The following is a 17236-nucleotide window of genomic DNA, read 5'->3' as shown; positions in this document are numbered from 1 at the left end:
ACTAAAGTGGTTAGGCCTAACTCTTTGAATAACAAACCCATTAAACTTATCTCAAGGGAATATTTTATATCTCCGTTAAGAGACTATGAATTCCATCTTGAGAATACATGTTCCATCAACACTAAATGTGGCTGCCCAACATACTGAGGTTTTGACCATAACTGTAGATCTCACTCCTGATATATCAAAGCAACCTACACCTCATGATCAGGTTCATTATTCTCTCAGGATTAAGAGTTCATGCAAATACAAGTCGTGAGATTTATTATTCATTTGACAGTCTTTAGGAGAATAATAAATCTCACAGCGGTCCAGTTCAATATGTCTTAACTCTTAAAACATATTAACACATCAACTAGAAGTCTCCACTTCCATGATCAAGACAAATCATCGTAGTTGATATGTTATAGTCTTCGCAGATGAAATGCCCAATTTCATCACCGACTACGAACTATAATTCTGAGTTTACAAAGAACTTGTGATTTATATCTTCTGTGACTCTTCATATAAATCACATACTATGCATCTCATGGACTATATGATAATGTCTAAATATTCATGTTACCATTATTTCAGATAATAATAAAACAAATTTATTAAACATAATATTAAGTCATACATAATGTCAAACACAATGTCACACTTAATATTATACATAGCATCTTACAATAGGATTTAAGGGCACCAATCCTAACAGGGTTGTCATACCTTCTTTAATGAAGGAAATCATGGGGATAACTACCTCCTCAACAGCTTTCTTGGTAAACCACTCATTTAGTTTGCAATGCTCTATGGTTACCTCGGTCGGAATGCCATACTTAGCCTTGAAGGCCTCCCTATTTTCAAGCAAGCTCGTCTAATTAGGGAGTAATAATTTCTAAAAGTGAAAGGAATGACCTTCATCTCTCTTTATATAGGGGTAAAAAAAGGGCAAAAATTTCCTGCCCATTTACTAGGGGAATTTCTAGTCATAGGATCCCCATTTGGCCTTAGAACGTAGGGGACAAGCAACTGCCTTTGGCATTAACTATAGCGATGTGGTTTCCAAAGCATCAGGAATGTGCCCAGGGCAGTTAAAAAGATGCTCACATATGGGAACACAACCTATACATGCCTGCACCCCATCACACACCAAAACCCCACTCCATTGAATGTCAAAAGAAATGAGGTTTCAGGGGGGCTATATAGTAGAGAGGAACCTAAGAAGCAGAGGCATGTGGCATGAAAACATCCCGTAAAGGAAATTAGGCCTCACTGTTCATTAGATTAGGCCCAACCTAAATGAGACAACCAAATACTGAAAATCGAGGAGAGTATTTCGTTAGAGGAGCAAGGTTCCCTCGGGAGACTGGGGTCCCCCTTTAGAACCAACAAGATAAAGGCCAAGGAAGAAAGTAGAGACATGTAGGCAAGGGAAAGAGGAAGTTTCCTGATAAAGCACCCATCACTTCCACATTAAATGCACTATACTAACTCAGCTTGCCACATTAATGGCAGAATAACTCCTGAACAGTGTCTTTATAGCTTGTAACCTTCTCTACCACCACCACCAGCAAGACAAAGATGGGACAAGTATCCAAGTAAGGATCAATAGCAGTCCAAGTGGAAGGTTGGGATGCAATCCCATCTGCTATATAAAGGGAGGAAGCTTCGCAAAAAAAAAAAAAAAAAAAAAAGGGGGGGAGAGAGAAGAACTAAGAGTTGTATTATGAGAAGTTTGTAATCCAAAGAATCACCTCTCCTCGGCTTAGCCAAGGAAGATCTTGAATAAGAATCCTTGCCTTTCACTCTATCATTTTCTTCTTAAATTGTTGCCTTGGAAGTTTTTCCTTTCTTTAAAATCACTAAGTAAAGCTATTAAGATTTGAAGGATTGGCCTGGATAATCCATCTCTATAAATTAATTGCATTGAGCTTGCTTTCAGCCCATTCCTATTTAGATTGGGTCTGATTCTTGGTTTTGCCCCCTATAGTTAATATACAATTCGATTTATTTACAAGCCAATATTGTATGCCAACCTCCTCTCGAGGCAACCAACAATATGGTTCTCACAAAATTTAGATATTTTTTTAAAAGATAAGAGTACAGGTGATGTGCTATTTCCTAATCTCACATAGTGGGAATTCCATGTCATCATACTCTAAGAAGTTATAATAATTTTCGATTATAAAAAAACTCACAAATTATATCTTCTAAGTTTAGACTATTTTTATTTTCCCCTATAAATTTATTTTTTCAATTTTGAACCTTGACTTTTTTTTTTTTTTAAGTGCTTTCCTTGCCTCCATTATTTGTCATTAAATCCCCTAAAATATCGTAATTTTGTTATTTTAAGTGCCAAAACGACATTATTTGTTGGACAACATTAACTCATAATTTGGAGTTTTAGACACAATTGAAAACATATAAAAAAAATTTCTCAAAAAAAACAAAATATATATAAAATTTTGGAAGTGCAATTTGTAAATAAGCCTTGTAAAAATGTTCAATTTGTACAGAGAGTGTACTCAAACTAGATTTTTTAATTAGGACCAAAATACACTTTTGCTCCTCCAACAATAGGAGGAATTTTAATTTTGTCCATATATATATATATATATATAATTCAATTAGATTCTATAATTGAAATCTAATTTGTGCCATGCATGTTTTCTACATTATTTCTTAAATTTTGTGCCAAATTTTAGACTACGTCAGAAACAGATATCTATGTGAGTTATTAAATACAAAATCCAAGAAGATTAAGGTTGAACCTTGAAATTATCTAATTTATATTGTGTCAAAATTTCTTGAACCCAATAAGATCTTATTAATAAGGCTTTGGGGACTTTTTACTCAACGTGGCTTACTAAAATTCTTCTCGTCTTTTGTAACCACAATTAGCTTTACTGTTTGTTTCCTTCTTGGTAATTTTCTGAAATCTCTCTTCAGTTTCAATATTTTTCTTTTTATTTCATTTGGATTCAGAGAACAATATTGCATTTGTTCTTTCTCTGTTATATGATTATAATGGTTAATGATCAAACAACCATGCTTTTGAAATTTGTGATATTTATCAAATTGTATCTCATATGTTAATTAAATATCTTTAGATTAGGATTTTTAAGGACATGGTTTAAGTTTCTACCATGTAGGGAATTTATCTTTCAAAATTAGGCAACTCGACTAATTTGATGAATTTTTCAACAAATGCATTTTTTTTTTTGTTGGGGGGGGAAAAAAAAAAAAAATTCAAGAATGTCACAAATGCATTAACTACTCCTCTCCCTAAGTATTAAACTTCATATGACATAGTTATCCTCTTAGGGAATTTCAAGTATCTGACCGGTTGAGGATAACAAAAAGTAGCAAGAACGTACCTTGGATTTGATGCATGCGGGAAACAAATGCATCAACCCGTCCACGGAACACATTCCTTTCTTCATTCCACCATTTCTCCTTTTCCTCATCTGCTTTTGTTTCACCATCACTAGAACTGTTATCCATTAACTGCTTCCAAACTCTCATTGTCTCTGGATCAAGGTCAACTTTAACAAGTTGTTGCCGTTTTTTGGTAGGCTCAAATGGCCCTTGATAGGGAACTAGTGTGCCATGTATGTTGGTAGGATCATGTGCATTATGGCCTTGCTCCTGGTAGGGAACTAGAGTATTGTGCCTGCTGTTAGGACCATGTGCTCTCTGCTCTTGCATTAAAATTAGGGCTTGTCCATCGCTACTGATACACTTTGGTTCCAAAACGTGGGCATCACTTCTTTCTTCCTGCGGAGCTGCATCAACTAAACAATATAAGCTGCTGTAAATGTTTCAATATATAGGAACTAATATAAAGTAACTTGAGCTTCTTAAACAAAGAACTTTCTACTAAAGGGAAGTACCTTTTGATTTGGTAGGGAGCAAGAAATGCTCATGCTCCAATGGGCTTTTCTCACTTTTGTTAATATTAAACCCCAAATTTACAGGAAAGGGTCCCATCTCAAGATGCATTGCCATTACACTCCTTTCCTGGTCATAAGCATCCCTAGTTGAGATAGTGCTATGCCTTCTGTTAGGGTTATGTGCAATTTTTTCTTGTTCCTCAAAGGGAATTAGTGTTTGAGGCCCATTATTAGGACCATATGCATTTTGGTCTTGCACCAGGAGATGAGTTTGTCCATTACCGACAAGCACAAAATTTTCAATAAGGGACTTGATGCTTTTTTCTTGTGTATCTGCATCAAATGAATTATAGAAAATGTTATTATTACTTGCATGGTTAGGAATTAATATGTAGGAACATGTACTACTTTAGAAGAAAATTAGATTCTGGAAAATAGAAGTACCTCTTGATTTTGAACCGAGCCGAAAATCCTCATGTTCTCGTGGGTTTGCCCTAGTTTCATTGTGACAACATAAATTTACATAGGAGGGCTCCATCTCAGTCCACATAGCATTTCCAACAAAAGAAGGTCCCCTCTCGGTCCATGTTACAGTCCTTTCCAGATTGCTGTCAAACAAAGCATCACTGGTTAGGCTTCCATCACTTTTACTATAATGAAACTCTGAACTGTCACCAGTACACATCTCTGCTACAGTCCCTTCATGGTTGTCACCAAATAATAAAGCATCATTAGCTAGGCTTCCTTCAGATTTTGCATCATGAAACTCTGAATTGACAAAAACATCATTGCAAGTTTCAGGTTCGCAGGAAATATCAATTTCTTGTTCTTGCCTATCACTACCAAGTATTTTATGTGTGGATAACTGAGTATGATTATAGACATGAAATGCAGACAAGTTAGAAACGTTCCTCCTTCTTTGAGTAAGCCCCTTGGATCTCTTTTTTGTTCCAATTTTATATGGACATATAATTAAGTCATCAAAGCTATGCCTACGAATGCGTGTGTCGGACCTCCTTTTTGTTGTCTTAACTTTGGGTTGGCACAATGTATCTTTAGTTTTGAAACTTATATCATTCATGGCTGTCATGGATTGCATTTGAATAATGAATTTGGCTGGGATTTCTGACCAAAAATCACTGTATGTCTTCCTTCTTTGTCCCTGCCTGGTCCTTCTTTTCTTCCACATCTTAGGAAAAACTGGACCCAGTTTTCTGCTATTGATATAACACTTATTTAATTGGAATTTCCTTTTGTAAACATACATGCCATTGTGTTGACAACCAGTATGATTTGTTCCTTGGTTACAACATTCTAACACTGGCTTCTCTGCTTCAGTGGTAACTAATTCTCTATGATTCCTGTTTTCATGAAAAGAAGCAGCACTCTCAATTTTGCCACTATAGTTTTGGAGTTGATGTTGAGAAGCAAGTAAAGAAATGTTTTCTTCTTCCAAGTGGTTTTCCAAATCAAAACTTGAACTCAATCTGCATGAATTTTGAGGTTGAAGATGGGAAGTGGCTCTTGCCATGGCGCTGTCATCTTGGGACTGATTCTCTAAGTCAAAACTCAAAGCCCGCTTGCATGTCTTCATGACAGAATAATTTTCCTCTCCAATGACCTTATCTGAAGTGACAACCAAATTACTAGCCTTGCTTTTCCTCACATATTTCCTCCTCTTCAGCACTGTTTTCTCTGAAGAAGCATGTTCTGGAGTTTCAGGCTTTGGAGCCTTGAGTTTTGGAGTCCTTTTGGGTTTGTCCTTTTTTGCAACCACATCTACAGAGGTAGTAACCATAGCACGCTTTGGAGTTGCAGGTTCTGGTGTCATAGGTTTTGGAGTCCCTTCTCCAACCACATCTTCAGAGGTATTAACCATCACATCAGAGGGAGTATCCAAGTTTTTGAGGCTGCTTTTCCTTACATATTTCCTCTTCTTCAACATATTTGTATCCGAAGAAGTGCACTTTGGAGTTGTAGGTTCTGGCATCTTAGGTTTAGGAGTCCTTTTGGGTTTGCCTTCACATACCACTTTGGGCCAATATTTCTTTTTTTTGGGTCTCTGTTGTGGCCTTTTGTTCAAGTCTATGCCATTTTGCAGACTTTCATTCACATTCTGTTTCTCTGATTGATATGAAAAAGTGGAATTCGAGCCATTGATGGGCTGAGAGTCATCTGCATTCAGAAATACAATATCATATATGTCTAATATTTACTTTAGATCAAATCTCATAGTATCAGTTAAATGAAAAAAGATAGAGCCATTTGACACTACATCAGCCCTTATTCTTGATACTGATTTAAAATCAGTGTCAAGCAACAACTAGGGCTAATGGCAACATTCACTTTCTATTTTGATCAATGATGCCAAATTTAGCTACAAGGGCTTTCCTCCACTAAGATTTATATATTTTTCATCAATCATATACTAACAAAATCTATCAGTCACAGATTAGAAAAAAAAAATTTCTTTGATTTTTTTTTTTTTTTTTCCAGTGATTGATGACCTCATTCTAGCAAGCACAGACACAAACAAGAATTAAAAACACTAACTATGATGCTGATACTAATAAAATCCAACGGAAAATTTATAACTCACATTGAAGTACATGAGTTTCTGGGCTGTTAGAATTGTTCCAATTGCTTAAGCCAGGCGAGAGGTCATGCTCTACGTGCAAAGAAGTGTGGGCAGCAGGCTCTTCTGCTTCTGCTTGTCTTTCACTATCAGATTGTGAAACAAGAACAAAACTATTGGATATTGACTCAATTACAGGCTCCATTACTGCATGTTCAGATGACTGAGAGGCTGGAGCTACATCTAGTAAACTCAAGATGTCCGTAGAAAGGATATTAGCCAATGGTACATCCCAAGCATCAGGATCTTTGTTAGACTCTCTAGAGTGCAAAAAGTCTAAGCCTTTAGCTGCTCCACCAGCACATTCACTTGTATTCTCCATTACTTCTTCACAGTCACAAGCACTTTTGTTCAAGTCTATCATTCCCAAAAAACCAAACTCTGTGCATTCCATACCATTAGAATTATGTTCCTCACCCTTTGTAGTCAATGCCACATTCACATCACACACACCCTTGTTTTCATCCAAGGAAGAACTCAAAGACACCACACTAGAAGCCTGGGAACTGTTTAGCAATTGCCTTCTAACAAAGACATTCTGCAGCTTTGCAGGGGTCGCTGGAAACCAGGAGATCTGTGACTGAACATCTTCTTCCATTGCATAGTCAGAATCAATAACTTTTGCTTTACCCGGGTAATTATCTTCTAAAGACATTCTTTGTTAAACCTAAAACCCTAAGAACCACAACCCATCCAAGTGTTACAAGTTACCAAAAAAAAAAAAAAATTGTTGCAAAACATCAGAGAAGGAGAATAAGCTGTTTTGGAGAGAAACTTATGTAAGAATAATAGAAGTCAAAGAACAATGAGGAAAAAACTAAAATATATATTAGTTTCAGTTATAACATAATAAAATCTATAATAGTAGTAATAAGAACAATAACAAAGAAATAAAACAATCTAAAATCACAAAAAGAGAGAAGTTATCCACCAAAAACCTTGCTGCAGTCTTGGATATCTGTTTTGCCACATCAAGCATAAGCTGAAAATAAGAAAAATAAATTACCAGACATAGTCAACATCAGAGAGATTATTCTACTAAACGAAACTGAAAACTAAAAAGTTATTATTTTTATTATTTTGGCAAAGAATGGGCATCTCAGAGGGCAGGCCTCCCTTTGTGAACCTCTAAATAGGGTGAATGCTGATTGAGTCTCAAATCTCTGCTACAGTGGCAGCAAATGGCATTTTAATTGTTCAGAGATATTTGTTCAAAAAATTTATGATATATTTCAACTCATCAAAACTAATACTAAGTTTGATTGGATTGTATAAAAGATATTCCATTTTGTGTTTGGACACACTTAGATTGAATTGATTATCGTATTTTATGTTTTTTGTTAAGAAAAAAAAAATCTAACAAAAACATACATCAAACCAGTAGAGGGTTTCAACACAAGTGGCATTCAACAGCAACTACAAGGGATTTACCCCAATAGGGTTTTTTAGTCTCCAAATTCTATTTTTCGTCCTCAGTAACTATTTCTCACAAAATCTACCTATGAGAATATTGTGCTTGCAGCCAATGCACATAATATCCTAATTTACAATGATTTCGGGGTGATTACTCCTATCTAGGTCGTACCTTGCTAGTATTCTATGCTTATGAAGAAGAATTTGACTTTTGCACCTAAAGAGCCAGCAAACTAACTATACTCAATTTAGGAAACTGCTATATCTCTACACAATTCTAAAATACTTAGCACACAACAACTATATTCTGCCACATTCGACAAAATTAAGTACTGGCAATTTTATACAAGTTGTGAGATCAAAACTTCATTAGGCTTGGAATCATTTCCCACAACAAAATGTTACTTTTACTGCACCTAATTTTGGAAACACTCATAATCTTCATGATAAGATCTATCAACTCAAACCACGGTCCCATAATACTGGCAATTCTGCCACATTCGACAAAATTAAATAGTGGCAATTTTATACAAGTTGTGAGATCAAAACTTCATTAGGCTTGGAATCGTTTGATTCGTTTTCCACAACAAAATGTTACTTTTACTGCACCTAATTTCGGAAACACTCATAATCTTCATGATANCCACATCTACCCCTTCAAGTTATTATCATTTGGGCCATAAACCCCAAAACATGCCTAAATAAAACCATCCCCCATACCCTGCCACGAACAGATACGAAAATTGAACCACCATTACCTCTAACTTTTCTAAAGCCCCTCTATCCCACATCATCAAACCCCCAACACCCCCCCCCCCCGCGCTGTCTAATCTTCATCCAAAGCTACCTAATCTACATAGAACAACTCCACAAGTTGCAAATCAACTGTCTATTCATGCCTACAAGCTTAGTTTCTTGAAGGCAAACTACATCACAATTCCACTCCCATAATAAATTTCTAACTACCAAATGTTTTCGCGAATCATTCAATCCTCGAACATTCCATGACACCATTTTCAACTTCATAGAAACTGTAAACTCCCTACTACAACCTCAGTATTGCAGTCGAAGAAAACTATCTCCCATCATAATTAACCGAAGAAATCAAATTCCTTAACTCCCTCTTCCCTTTATCCTTGGAGATAGCTTTTGGTGGGCAACATCTTTCCTGTGAAATCAGATTGGCAGCCTCAATCTCCGTCTCAAGCCTTTGTAATAGCATAATACACATCTTCTCATGTCGACCCAAAGAAAGCCCCATCATCTTACTAAAACCGAGAGCCTATGTTTCACCTAATAGAAACATTCAATGTGTTATCAAACCCCATCACCTTAGTATTACTATTTAATTCAGCCGAGACAACCAACCATAGAGGATTAATAGTCATCAAGGGGAAAAACTATTCCACATCACCCAAACCCTCATCTGTGTTGGTTACATCTGGTTTTGTATCTCATACAAAACACATAGCGGAAGCAATAAACAAAGATCTATTTCATTCATGATTGATAACTTGCACTATAGAATCTAGAATTTAAGAACAAAATAGCGTACCTTGGTGTGGAGAAATTCAAAACAAAGATTATAAGTACTTGGGAACGCATTTAATCTTCACTCCAATCCACTTTACGCCCAAGAAGTGTGGTCTCTCAATCAATTTCCAAGGGAGAATAACTGAGTGATTTCACTCGCACATACACACCACTTCACAATGGTGTCTCACTTTTCTCTTCTCTAATAAAAATTCTGTATGTCTCTCCCTTTATATATAACTGATTATCTAATTGGACCGGCCTATTGGGCCTTTCCAATTGGGCTTTAATGTGTGGCTTGGAGTGGGACCAAAAGGACCAATAAGACACTAGCTCCAATGGGCCTTGGCTTTTCTGTCAACTCTTGACAAGTCCAAGTTACCATTAATTATATTTAATACACTATATAAATATAATTGCACTCTAGGCCTTATTAATAAATATATCCCAAAACTTTATTATACATGCAACCCCTTCATAAAATATTCGTAGTAATTCAAAGTCATAAAATATAGACTGTCACTTTGAAGATTACTACGTCTTAATCCTGAGTACCCGGTTTAATCCTTTTAAGTTATTCATTATATATTTATGAATCCAATTTCATAAATATATACTTTAGTAATTTCTTACCAAAGTGGTTAGGCCTAACTCTCTGAATAACAAACCCATTAAACTTATCTCAAGGAATATTTTAAATCTCTGTTAAGAGACTATGAATTCCATCTGAGAATATATGTTCCATCAACACGAAATGTGGCTGCCCAACATACTGAGGTTTTGACCGTTACTTTAGATCTCACTCCTGATATATCAAAGCAACCTACACTTCATGATTAGGTCCATTATTCTCTCAGAATTAAGAGTTCATGCAAATATAAGTTGTGAGATTTATTATTCAATTGACAGTTGTTAGGAGAATAATAAATCTCACAGCGGTCCAGTTCAATATGTCTCAACTCTTTAAACATATTAACACATCAACTAGAAGTCTCCACTTCCATGATCAAGACAAATCATCTTAGTTGATATGTTATAATCTTCGCAGATGAAATGCCCAATTTCACCACCGACTATGAACTAAAATTCTGAGTTTACAAAGAACTTGTGACTTATATCTTCTGTGACTAAATCACATAAATCACATACTATGCATCTCATGGACTATATGATAATGTCCAAATATTCACGTTACCATTATCTCAGATAATAATAAAACAACTTTATTAATCACAACATTAAGTCATACATAATGTCATACATAGCATCATACAATAGGATTTAAGGGCATTAATCCTAACAATCTGCACTAGCTGTTTCTACCTTAGTCAATGCCAACACCGACTAGTTAGTTTGATAGGACGTGTCTATCCCCTGAATATCACTTTCACAATCAACCCAACCACCTTCATCTCCACCCTGAACACCCAACTCCTCAATCCCAACTCTCGATGGACTCAAAACATAATTGGATAACACAAGACCTATTAATGCCCTGTCACCCTCTGTTTCTACCTTACCCAGTGTGATCGGAGGCTCATCGACGTGAGACCCATCATAAGACACTCAACCTCCACCGAAGTCTTCACAAGGTAACCCATATTCTTGGTTAGAGGAACAGACATTGTAGCCGTCCTCGTGGTGTGGATTAGAGCTATATCGACCCTATCCAGTGTCGCTGGTGAGTCCTCGGTGCCAAACCCATCAGAAAAAGGACATTAGGTCACCACCGATGCCTTCACGGAGTAACCCATTATCTCGATTTGACCAGTCGAGCTCAGCGCCATCTTCGAGGATTGGTTTCACACTGTGTCAGCCTTCTCTAGTGGCCCTGGTGACTCCTTGGCGTGAGATCCCCCAGCACTTGTGGTGTTAACCTCTTTCATAAACTCATCATGGTGACCCAACATCACAACCTGAGCAACTGAAGCTTCGTGAGGTGTGTTGGACATTGCCAATGCTTGGGCTTCGTGATTTAATGGTCTTGGGTCACCCAAGGATGAGCTCTCACCCACTTCCATCCTAATTGGGCCGGTGGACTCTGGATTAGGGATAACTGGAAGGCCCATTTAAGTGTTACAATCTTGGTCTAAGCCCACCACAGGATTTTTTTGAACCCGTGACCCACTAGAAGAACCCACCACATGCTCCCTCTAACTCCTTTTAACCCATTTAGAACTCCTCAGTCCACCTTTATTAGAATTCCATGCAACATGCCTTTTTCCTTCGCCATTCACCTCTACGGTCAAGCCATCTCCTCTCCAGTAAGAATTCCTTAGTTCATGTTCTTTTCCATAAACAGATTCATTCCAATTTGAATTGAATTTCAACGAAAATCTCCTTTTATTTCCTACCGGATTTGTCTCTCCCAAATTAAATTCCACATTAATGTGCCAAGAACCCACATCTCTTCCTCCTAGAGTTGTCGGACCTAGTATGCTCACCGGCATTTCGCTCAACATCCTCTGTTCAATTACTAGGTTCTGCTTCTCCCCCTTATTATCCCCTAATTGCAATTTCCCTTTATCATGGGCATTTAACAGATTTGGCTGATTTCTGCCCCTGGCCTACACTTGATGCTTACGCACCGTATCGGCAAAAGTTTTAAATGGTTGAACCCTTAAGTTATCCTTATGAAGCTAAGCTATAAATTTTGAATGACCAGAACCACCATTCACATAGTTTTCAGGTTCCAACATCTTCCTTAATTCTAACCCAAAAACCATCCATCCATTCTTCTATACCTTTTGGAATAATAATGGACCTCCTAGACCCGCCAACTTTAAATTCATTCAATAGTAGGAACAAGACAAAAGAGTTGGAGCTCTGTTGGAGGGTGTAGGCTAAATCACCTTCCCTAAATGTATAAAAATACTTCGGACTGATCCTAATGACAATCTATGCTATACTATTCATCAGCCATTGTGCCGCATTCTTACCCATGAAGACCGACTTCATGAAGTACCTTCTCCACTAAAAAATCCTTAAAGAAAAATACCATCCCCCTTCCTCTACCACCAATTGAATAAATTTGGATTCAATAAAAAAAACTATGAGAACCACCCATAATAGAAAGATTGAAAGAAGAAAGTCACAAATTATCTGGCTAATTTGAGGTAGCCGGGCCTCCCAAATGTGTGTACTGATTTCCATTCATTACATGCTTCTTTTCCAAAACGATTTGTCTCATGATCTCCATAATGAATGGGAAAAGTTACCGAGCTACCAGAACTTACAGGTGGACCATATCTAGGATCCTTAGCATTCAAAGGTACAAACTTCGAGTCTTCAATTAACTCACCAAGAATTCCTTCAGAAGAAGATGCTTGTGGTTGTGGGAAATCCCAGCATTGTGATTTCACCATACAAATACGTCAAAACCAAGCTGGTCGTATATTGGACTCAAGAAACCATAAACAAATTGAATAAACCACCATGTAATAAAAAATGTAACTGCAACCGGAAAAAGAACCACACATCCAATCATAAATTTCTTTGAAACCCAACTCTGAAGAACAAAATAGCATGCCTTACGAGTGGAAGAGTTGGGAGAGGAAGGAGGAGACTTTGCTGGATAAGACGTGATGTGAGGAAAAATGGCCCCCCAATTCGTGCTATAAAACAATCAATTGAAAACCAACCAAACTTTGGTATTGAGAAAATCAAATGTACGTATACATGACTAGAGTCTAGAGATATATCCTCATGGTTCTTAATATGATCTGGCTATCAACTGCATGCTTTCAGTCCTACAAAGTTCAACATAGTTTTGCTGGGGTCACCTCTCTCATCTCACAAGAGAGTAGGTAACGAACTCCCTCGAAGTAAAGTGAAATGGTTGATGTGGTATAGGATTCCTGCAATGGCAAATGGTAATTTATTAACGATTAGTAATCCATAGTTATTTTATTAACAATTAGTAGTTGATGGAGAAAAAATATAAGGACACGCACGGTCGAGGCCCGTAAACTTTGATTTGCCGCACATGAACATCCCTTCCATTCAGGTGGTTTGACAGCACAGCAATTTGCAACATAAAAGTGTTGACAAAAGTTTCCCTGCCAAACATGGTGTAAAGAAGTTCACAATTCAGTACAAAAATCAATCCAGACAAAAACTAATCGCACAAAGATCAACACATCCCAATCAATTTCCTTGATCTCAAGGACACAAGAAATATAAGGAATTACACAGTTCAATCACATTGTAATCAACTTTCCCTCAGCAATGAAACTACAAATTAAGCACAAATGCATAATATACCAATGTCATTCCAAAATATAAAACAGGAATTGCCTACCAAATTCTGTTTTGCTTTGGCACTGTACAATGCACATGTCTGGACCAGCACATTTACAAATTACAGGTGCTTGGATAGTTGAGAGTTAATTTCTTTTAGAGACTATTAATCATAGACGATAGCTGTTCTTGATAAGTTATGTAAACAAAAAATGATAATTCACAGGTTCTTTATTTGTCAACAGGCGGTAAAAGATGATGAGTCTTGAAAACATCCACAAGATGTTTTGAAATGAATCTCCCATACTTTCCTGCATGTAAGTTCCTCCAGCAATAATTTTGTGCATGGTTGCAATGATATAAAAAAAATCACTCAAAATAAGATCAATGATCTACTGGTAACTCAAAACTGTTTAAAACAAGAAAAGAAATTGAAGAAGAATTTGCGAGTAGTTGAAAGAAAAATAGCAAAAATAGTACATGTAAAAGAAGCTTCAACCACTTACCTAGGATCATTCCCAGACAAGGACAGATATATCCAACCACTTGGCTTGTCAAGTTCCACAGTTTTTACCTCCTAAAGAGATTTGCAGGGAGCATAACCAGATTAACCAAATTGACTCTTGGTGAGAAAATTAAACACAAAACAAAAGAAAAGAAAAATGTAGATTACTGCTTGTGTCAAACATGTTCCAATTCAATTACTAGTAATATTGAAGGGTACTCTTAAGAACCCAAATCAAAAGAAATTACCTTCAAATTGTGGAAACCATTGCCAGCGCGAATGGAGATCTTACTGGGTGTGTAGCTCTCATCAAGCTTGAAATCCACATAAAGAACAACTAACTTCATAAATAAAACAAACACATCAATTGCTATTGACCCACACACACACACAAAGGAACTAAAAAAAAAAAATTTCAATCTTTAACAAAAGGATTAAAAAACAAAGGAAAAAGAAACTGCATATGACATACTTGAAGCATAACTTTTTTCTGGAATTGAATATTAACCAAATGAGGTTGTGCACCATCTGATCTGAGACCAAACAGAAAAAAAAAATGTAATTGGGGTTTCAAAGACACAGAGAGAGGTTCGGTTACAGAGAGTTTGTAGTTAATTACTGCCAATAGGTCTCGAGGTTCTCATCACGAAGGGCAGAGACACCATTGCCAGGCTTGCAAGAGCTGACACTCCAGGCAGCCTTCTTCCCCATTTCTCTAAGGTCGTCTTCCACTATCAGCACCTGATTCCCACCATTAACTTTCCCTTCTTCTTCTCCCTCTGATAATTCTGTCGCCATAAACCTAACTTTTTACTTTCTTCCTATTAGTCTTTTTATAAACTCTGAAGGAACCTGCAATGTAGTGAGAGATAAACATAAAACACTAAAAAAAAGGGACCTGATCTTTTTAACAAAGAAGCTAATTGAATGAAAACCGTAATAGTCCAAACAAATTTAAGAATTTTAAATTATTTATATATGTAATAAGTTTGTAAAATAAAATTGAAACAGACTACTGGGATTAATTTGGTATACTGCTGAGCTGAGTGCTGGCTCCACTTGAAAAGGAAAGGCCTTGCAGGTGTATATTTTGAAACCACAGTTTTGTAATGTTATTTTCATCCCATGAGAACCACTAACTTAACTCCATCTCGTAATTTGCAGCTTTAATGGCCTGTTTGGAAGTTTAGAGAGGGAGGAGAGTAGAGAGGAGTAGAGGAGAGGGGAGTAGTAGGGAGGAGAGTAAAGGAAAATAATTCCCCTTCACCTTGTTTGGATGTTTTTAAAATTAGTAAGGGGGAATGGAGTAATTAACCCTTCCCTTTGTGTAATTTTGTTAATATAATAAGAGTGAATTAGATAATTTACTTGGTCAATAGTTTATGTACTCTACTCTCCCTCCAAATCTTTTCAATTTGGGAGAATTAAAAATTGGGGGCTAGAGGGAGTTGAAACCCCTCTAAACTCCTCCAAACTCCTCCCCCTTCTTCCTTAAAAAACTTTAAAACAAAGTAATTAGATTACTCTCCCTCCTTCTACTCTACTCTCCCTCCTTTTTTAAACATCCAAACTGGCCATAAATTTCAAAACAGTAAAACCATGTCTTCAAGACATGATTTCAGTCCATGCACTATAATCGTAACTTCAAGACACAATTTCAGTTAAGCAGAAGCAAACTTCCATTAAAATTTTCGTATTGCGTTCTTCCAATATTATAACAAATGACGAAAAATATATGCCAGATAAGAGCAGAAGAGTAGTCCCCTTAAAGAATTAAAAGAAAAAGTTTGAGTATAGAAGAATAACAATCAAGTGAAAAGGAGAAGAATCAAATGATGAAAGAAATGCTTAGAATGACAATCCCACAACAAAAACTTTTCTATTTTTTACAAACAAAGGTATCCAAACCTCCTGTTTATGCAGTCCCCCCGTTACACGCACCAGGTTATTACAAGAGGGTAAGCCAGCCTCTTGAGGTTTCCCACAACAAAAAATAAACATTGTAAGATTTTTTATTTTTTTTACATTATAATTAGTAATTCATAAATTCAGTGAGTTCTACATATAACTACAAGAGATGATAATAACCCAATGGTCATTCTTCTACATTAATTTGTTGAAAAAAAAAAAAAAAAAAAAAAAAAAACCCAGAAACAAAGATTAGAAACCCTAAATGAGTCAATAGAGCAATGATGCAACACTTAAAAAATGGGGGGTTTGAGAGATGTATGAAAAGTCACAAACCTTGTGGTCGATAAGTTGGTCCTTGAAATCGACGAGGACTTACGTGAACTTAGAGAAACAGTGAACGGTGAACGGCGAAGCTTTTTGCGGTGGTTGCGGACAAAGGTCCGCTCTGTTCTTGGGTAGCTAAGCCTGAGATAAGAACAACGATGCGACGGCGTGAGGGCTGTGGCTGTGAGAGAAGCAGGAGAGACGGCACCGTTTTGAACGTAGTTAGGATTCAAAATTCAAATTCATGTGTGAGATTTATTTTATTTTATTTTAACTATTATTATTATCTATATCTGTATAGTCTATATAATATAATCATATTTTAATGCCATTTTGGCGTTCATTTTTTTAAACTAGCCTTATGATTCTTTTGGCCATATTAGTCATTAGTGATTCTAAACATACAATTTTTGTGGGAAAATAAGTGTAAATCTCAAATTGAAATAAGTGAAAAATTATAACACTAATAAAAAATTTAAAAAAAAAAGCCTTATCGCACACAAAGAACGCGTGTGATAAGGCTAGTTTTAACTATTATTATTATCTATATCTATATAATTATATAATATGAAACATTTGACTTTTCGTTAACCTCTTCTTATTGCGCTATGTGGCTACATAAATTAATACTACATTTACATTTAAAAACACTAAACGTGACTACATAAATTAATGCCACATTTACATTTAAAAACACCAAAACATTGTATCTTTTCATCTGGAAGAATCAAATAAATGTTTAAGTGATAGTTTCACTTTTTAGAACCGTTGTGTTCAGTCGTAAATTAGAGACACAGACAC

At 36.3% G+C, this 17236-nt stretch overlaps 2 protein-coding genes across 4 annotated transcripts; both read right to left on the bottom strand.

Annotated features, from left to right (window-relative positions):
- Positions 1-3312: 3312 nt before the first annotated feature.
- LOC136063201 (uncharacterized) lies at positions 3313-7181 on the bottom strand. Its single transcript, XM_065763224.1, has 4 exons — positions 6475-7181; positions 4320-6050; positions 3876-4208; positions 3313-3767 (listed from the first exon to the last, which is right to left on the bottom strand). Exons 1-4 carry the CDS (start codon positions 7163-7165, stop codon positions 3313-3315), a joined length of 3210 nt encoding a protein of 1069 aa, XP_065619296.1. The 5' UTR covers positions 7166-7181.
- Positions 7182-13085: 5904 nt separating this feature from the next.
- Positions 13086-16702, bottom strand: LOC112033296 (anaphase-promoting complex subunit 10). 3 transcript variants are annotated; one of them, XM_065763229.1, is made up of 8 exons: positions 16445-16701; positions 16109-16170; positions 14820-15052; positions 14673-14733; positions 14449-14541; positions 14202-14272; positions 13410-13514; positions 13086-13313 (listed from the first exon to the last, which is right to left on the bottom strand). In XM_065763229.1, the coding sequence occupies exons 3-8, from the start codon at positions 14996-14998 to the stop codon at positions 13244-13246; spliced, it is 579 nt and encodes a 192-aa protein (XP_065619301.1). In that variant the 5' UTR covers positions 14999-15052; positions 16109-16170; positions 16445-16701; the 3' UTR covers positions 13086-13243. The 3 variants fall into 3 exon arrangements, with proteins under 3 accessions (XP_065619301.1, XP_065619302.1, XP_023921849.1); XM_065763230.1 differs by lacking the exon at positions 16109-16170 and having other exon boundaries at positions 14449-14514; positions 16445-16702; XM_024066081.2 differs by lacking the exon at positions 16109-16170 and having other exon boundaries at positions 16445-16700.
- Positions 16703-17236: the final 534 nt, after the last annotated feature.

The sequence above is a fragment of the Quercus suber genome, unplaced genomic scaffold (genome assembly GCF_002906115.3).
Source record: "Quercus suber isolate HL8 unplaced genomic scaffold, Cork oak 2.0 scaffold_498, whole genome shotgun sequence".
Lineage (NCBI taxonomy): Eukaryota > Viridiplantae > Streptophyta > Magnoliopsida > Fagales > Fagaceae > Quercus > Quercus suber.
This window is presented reverse-complemented; position numbering and strand designations above follow the sequence as displayed.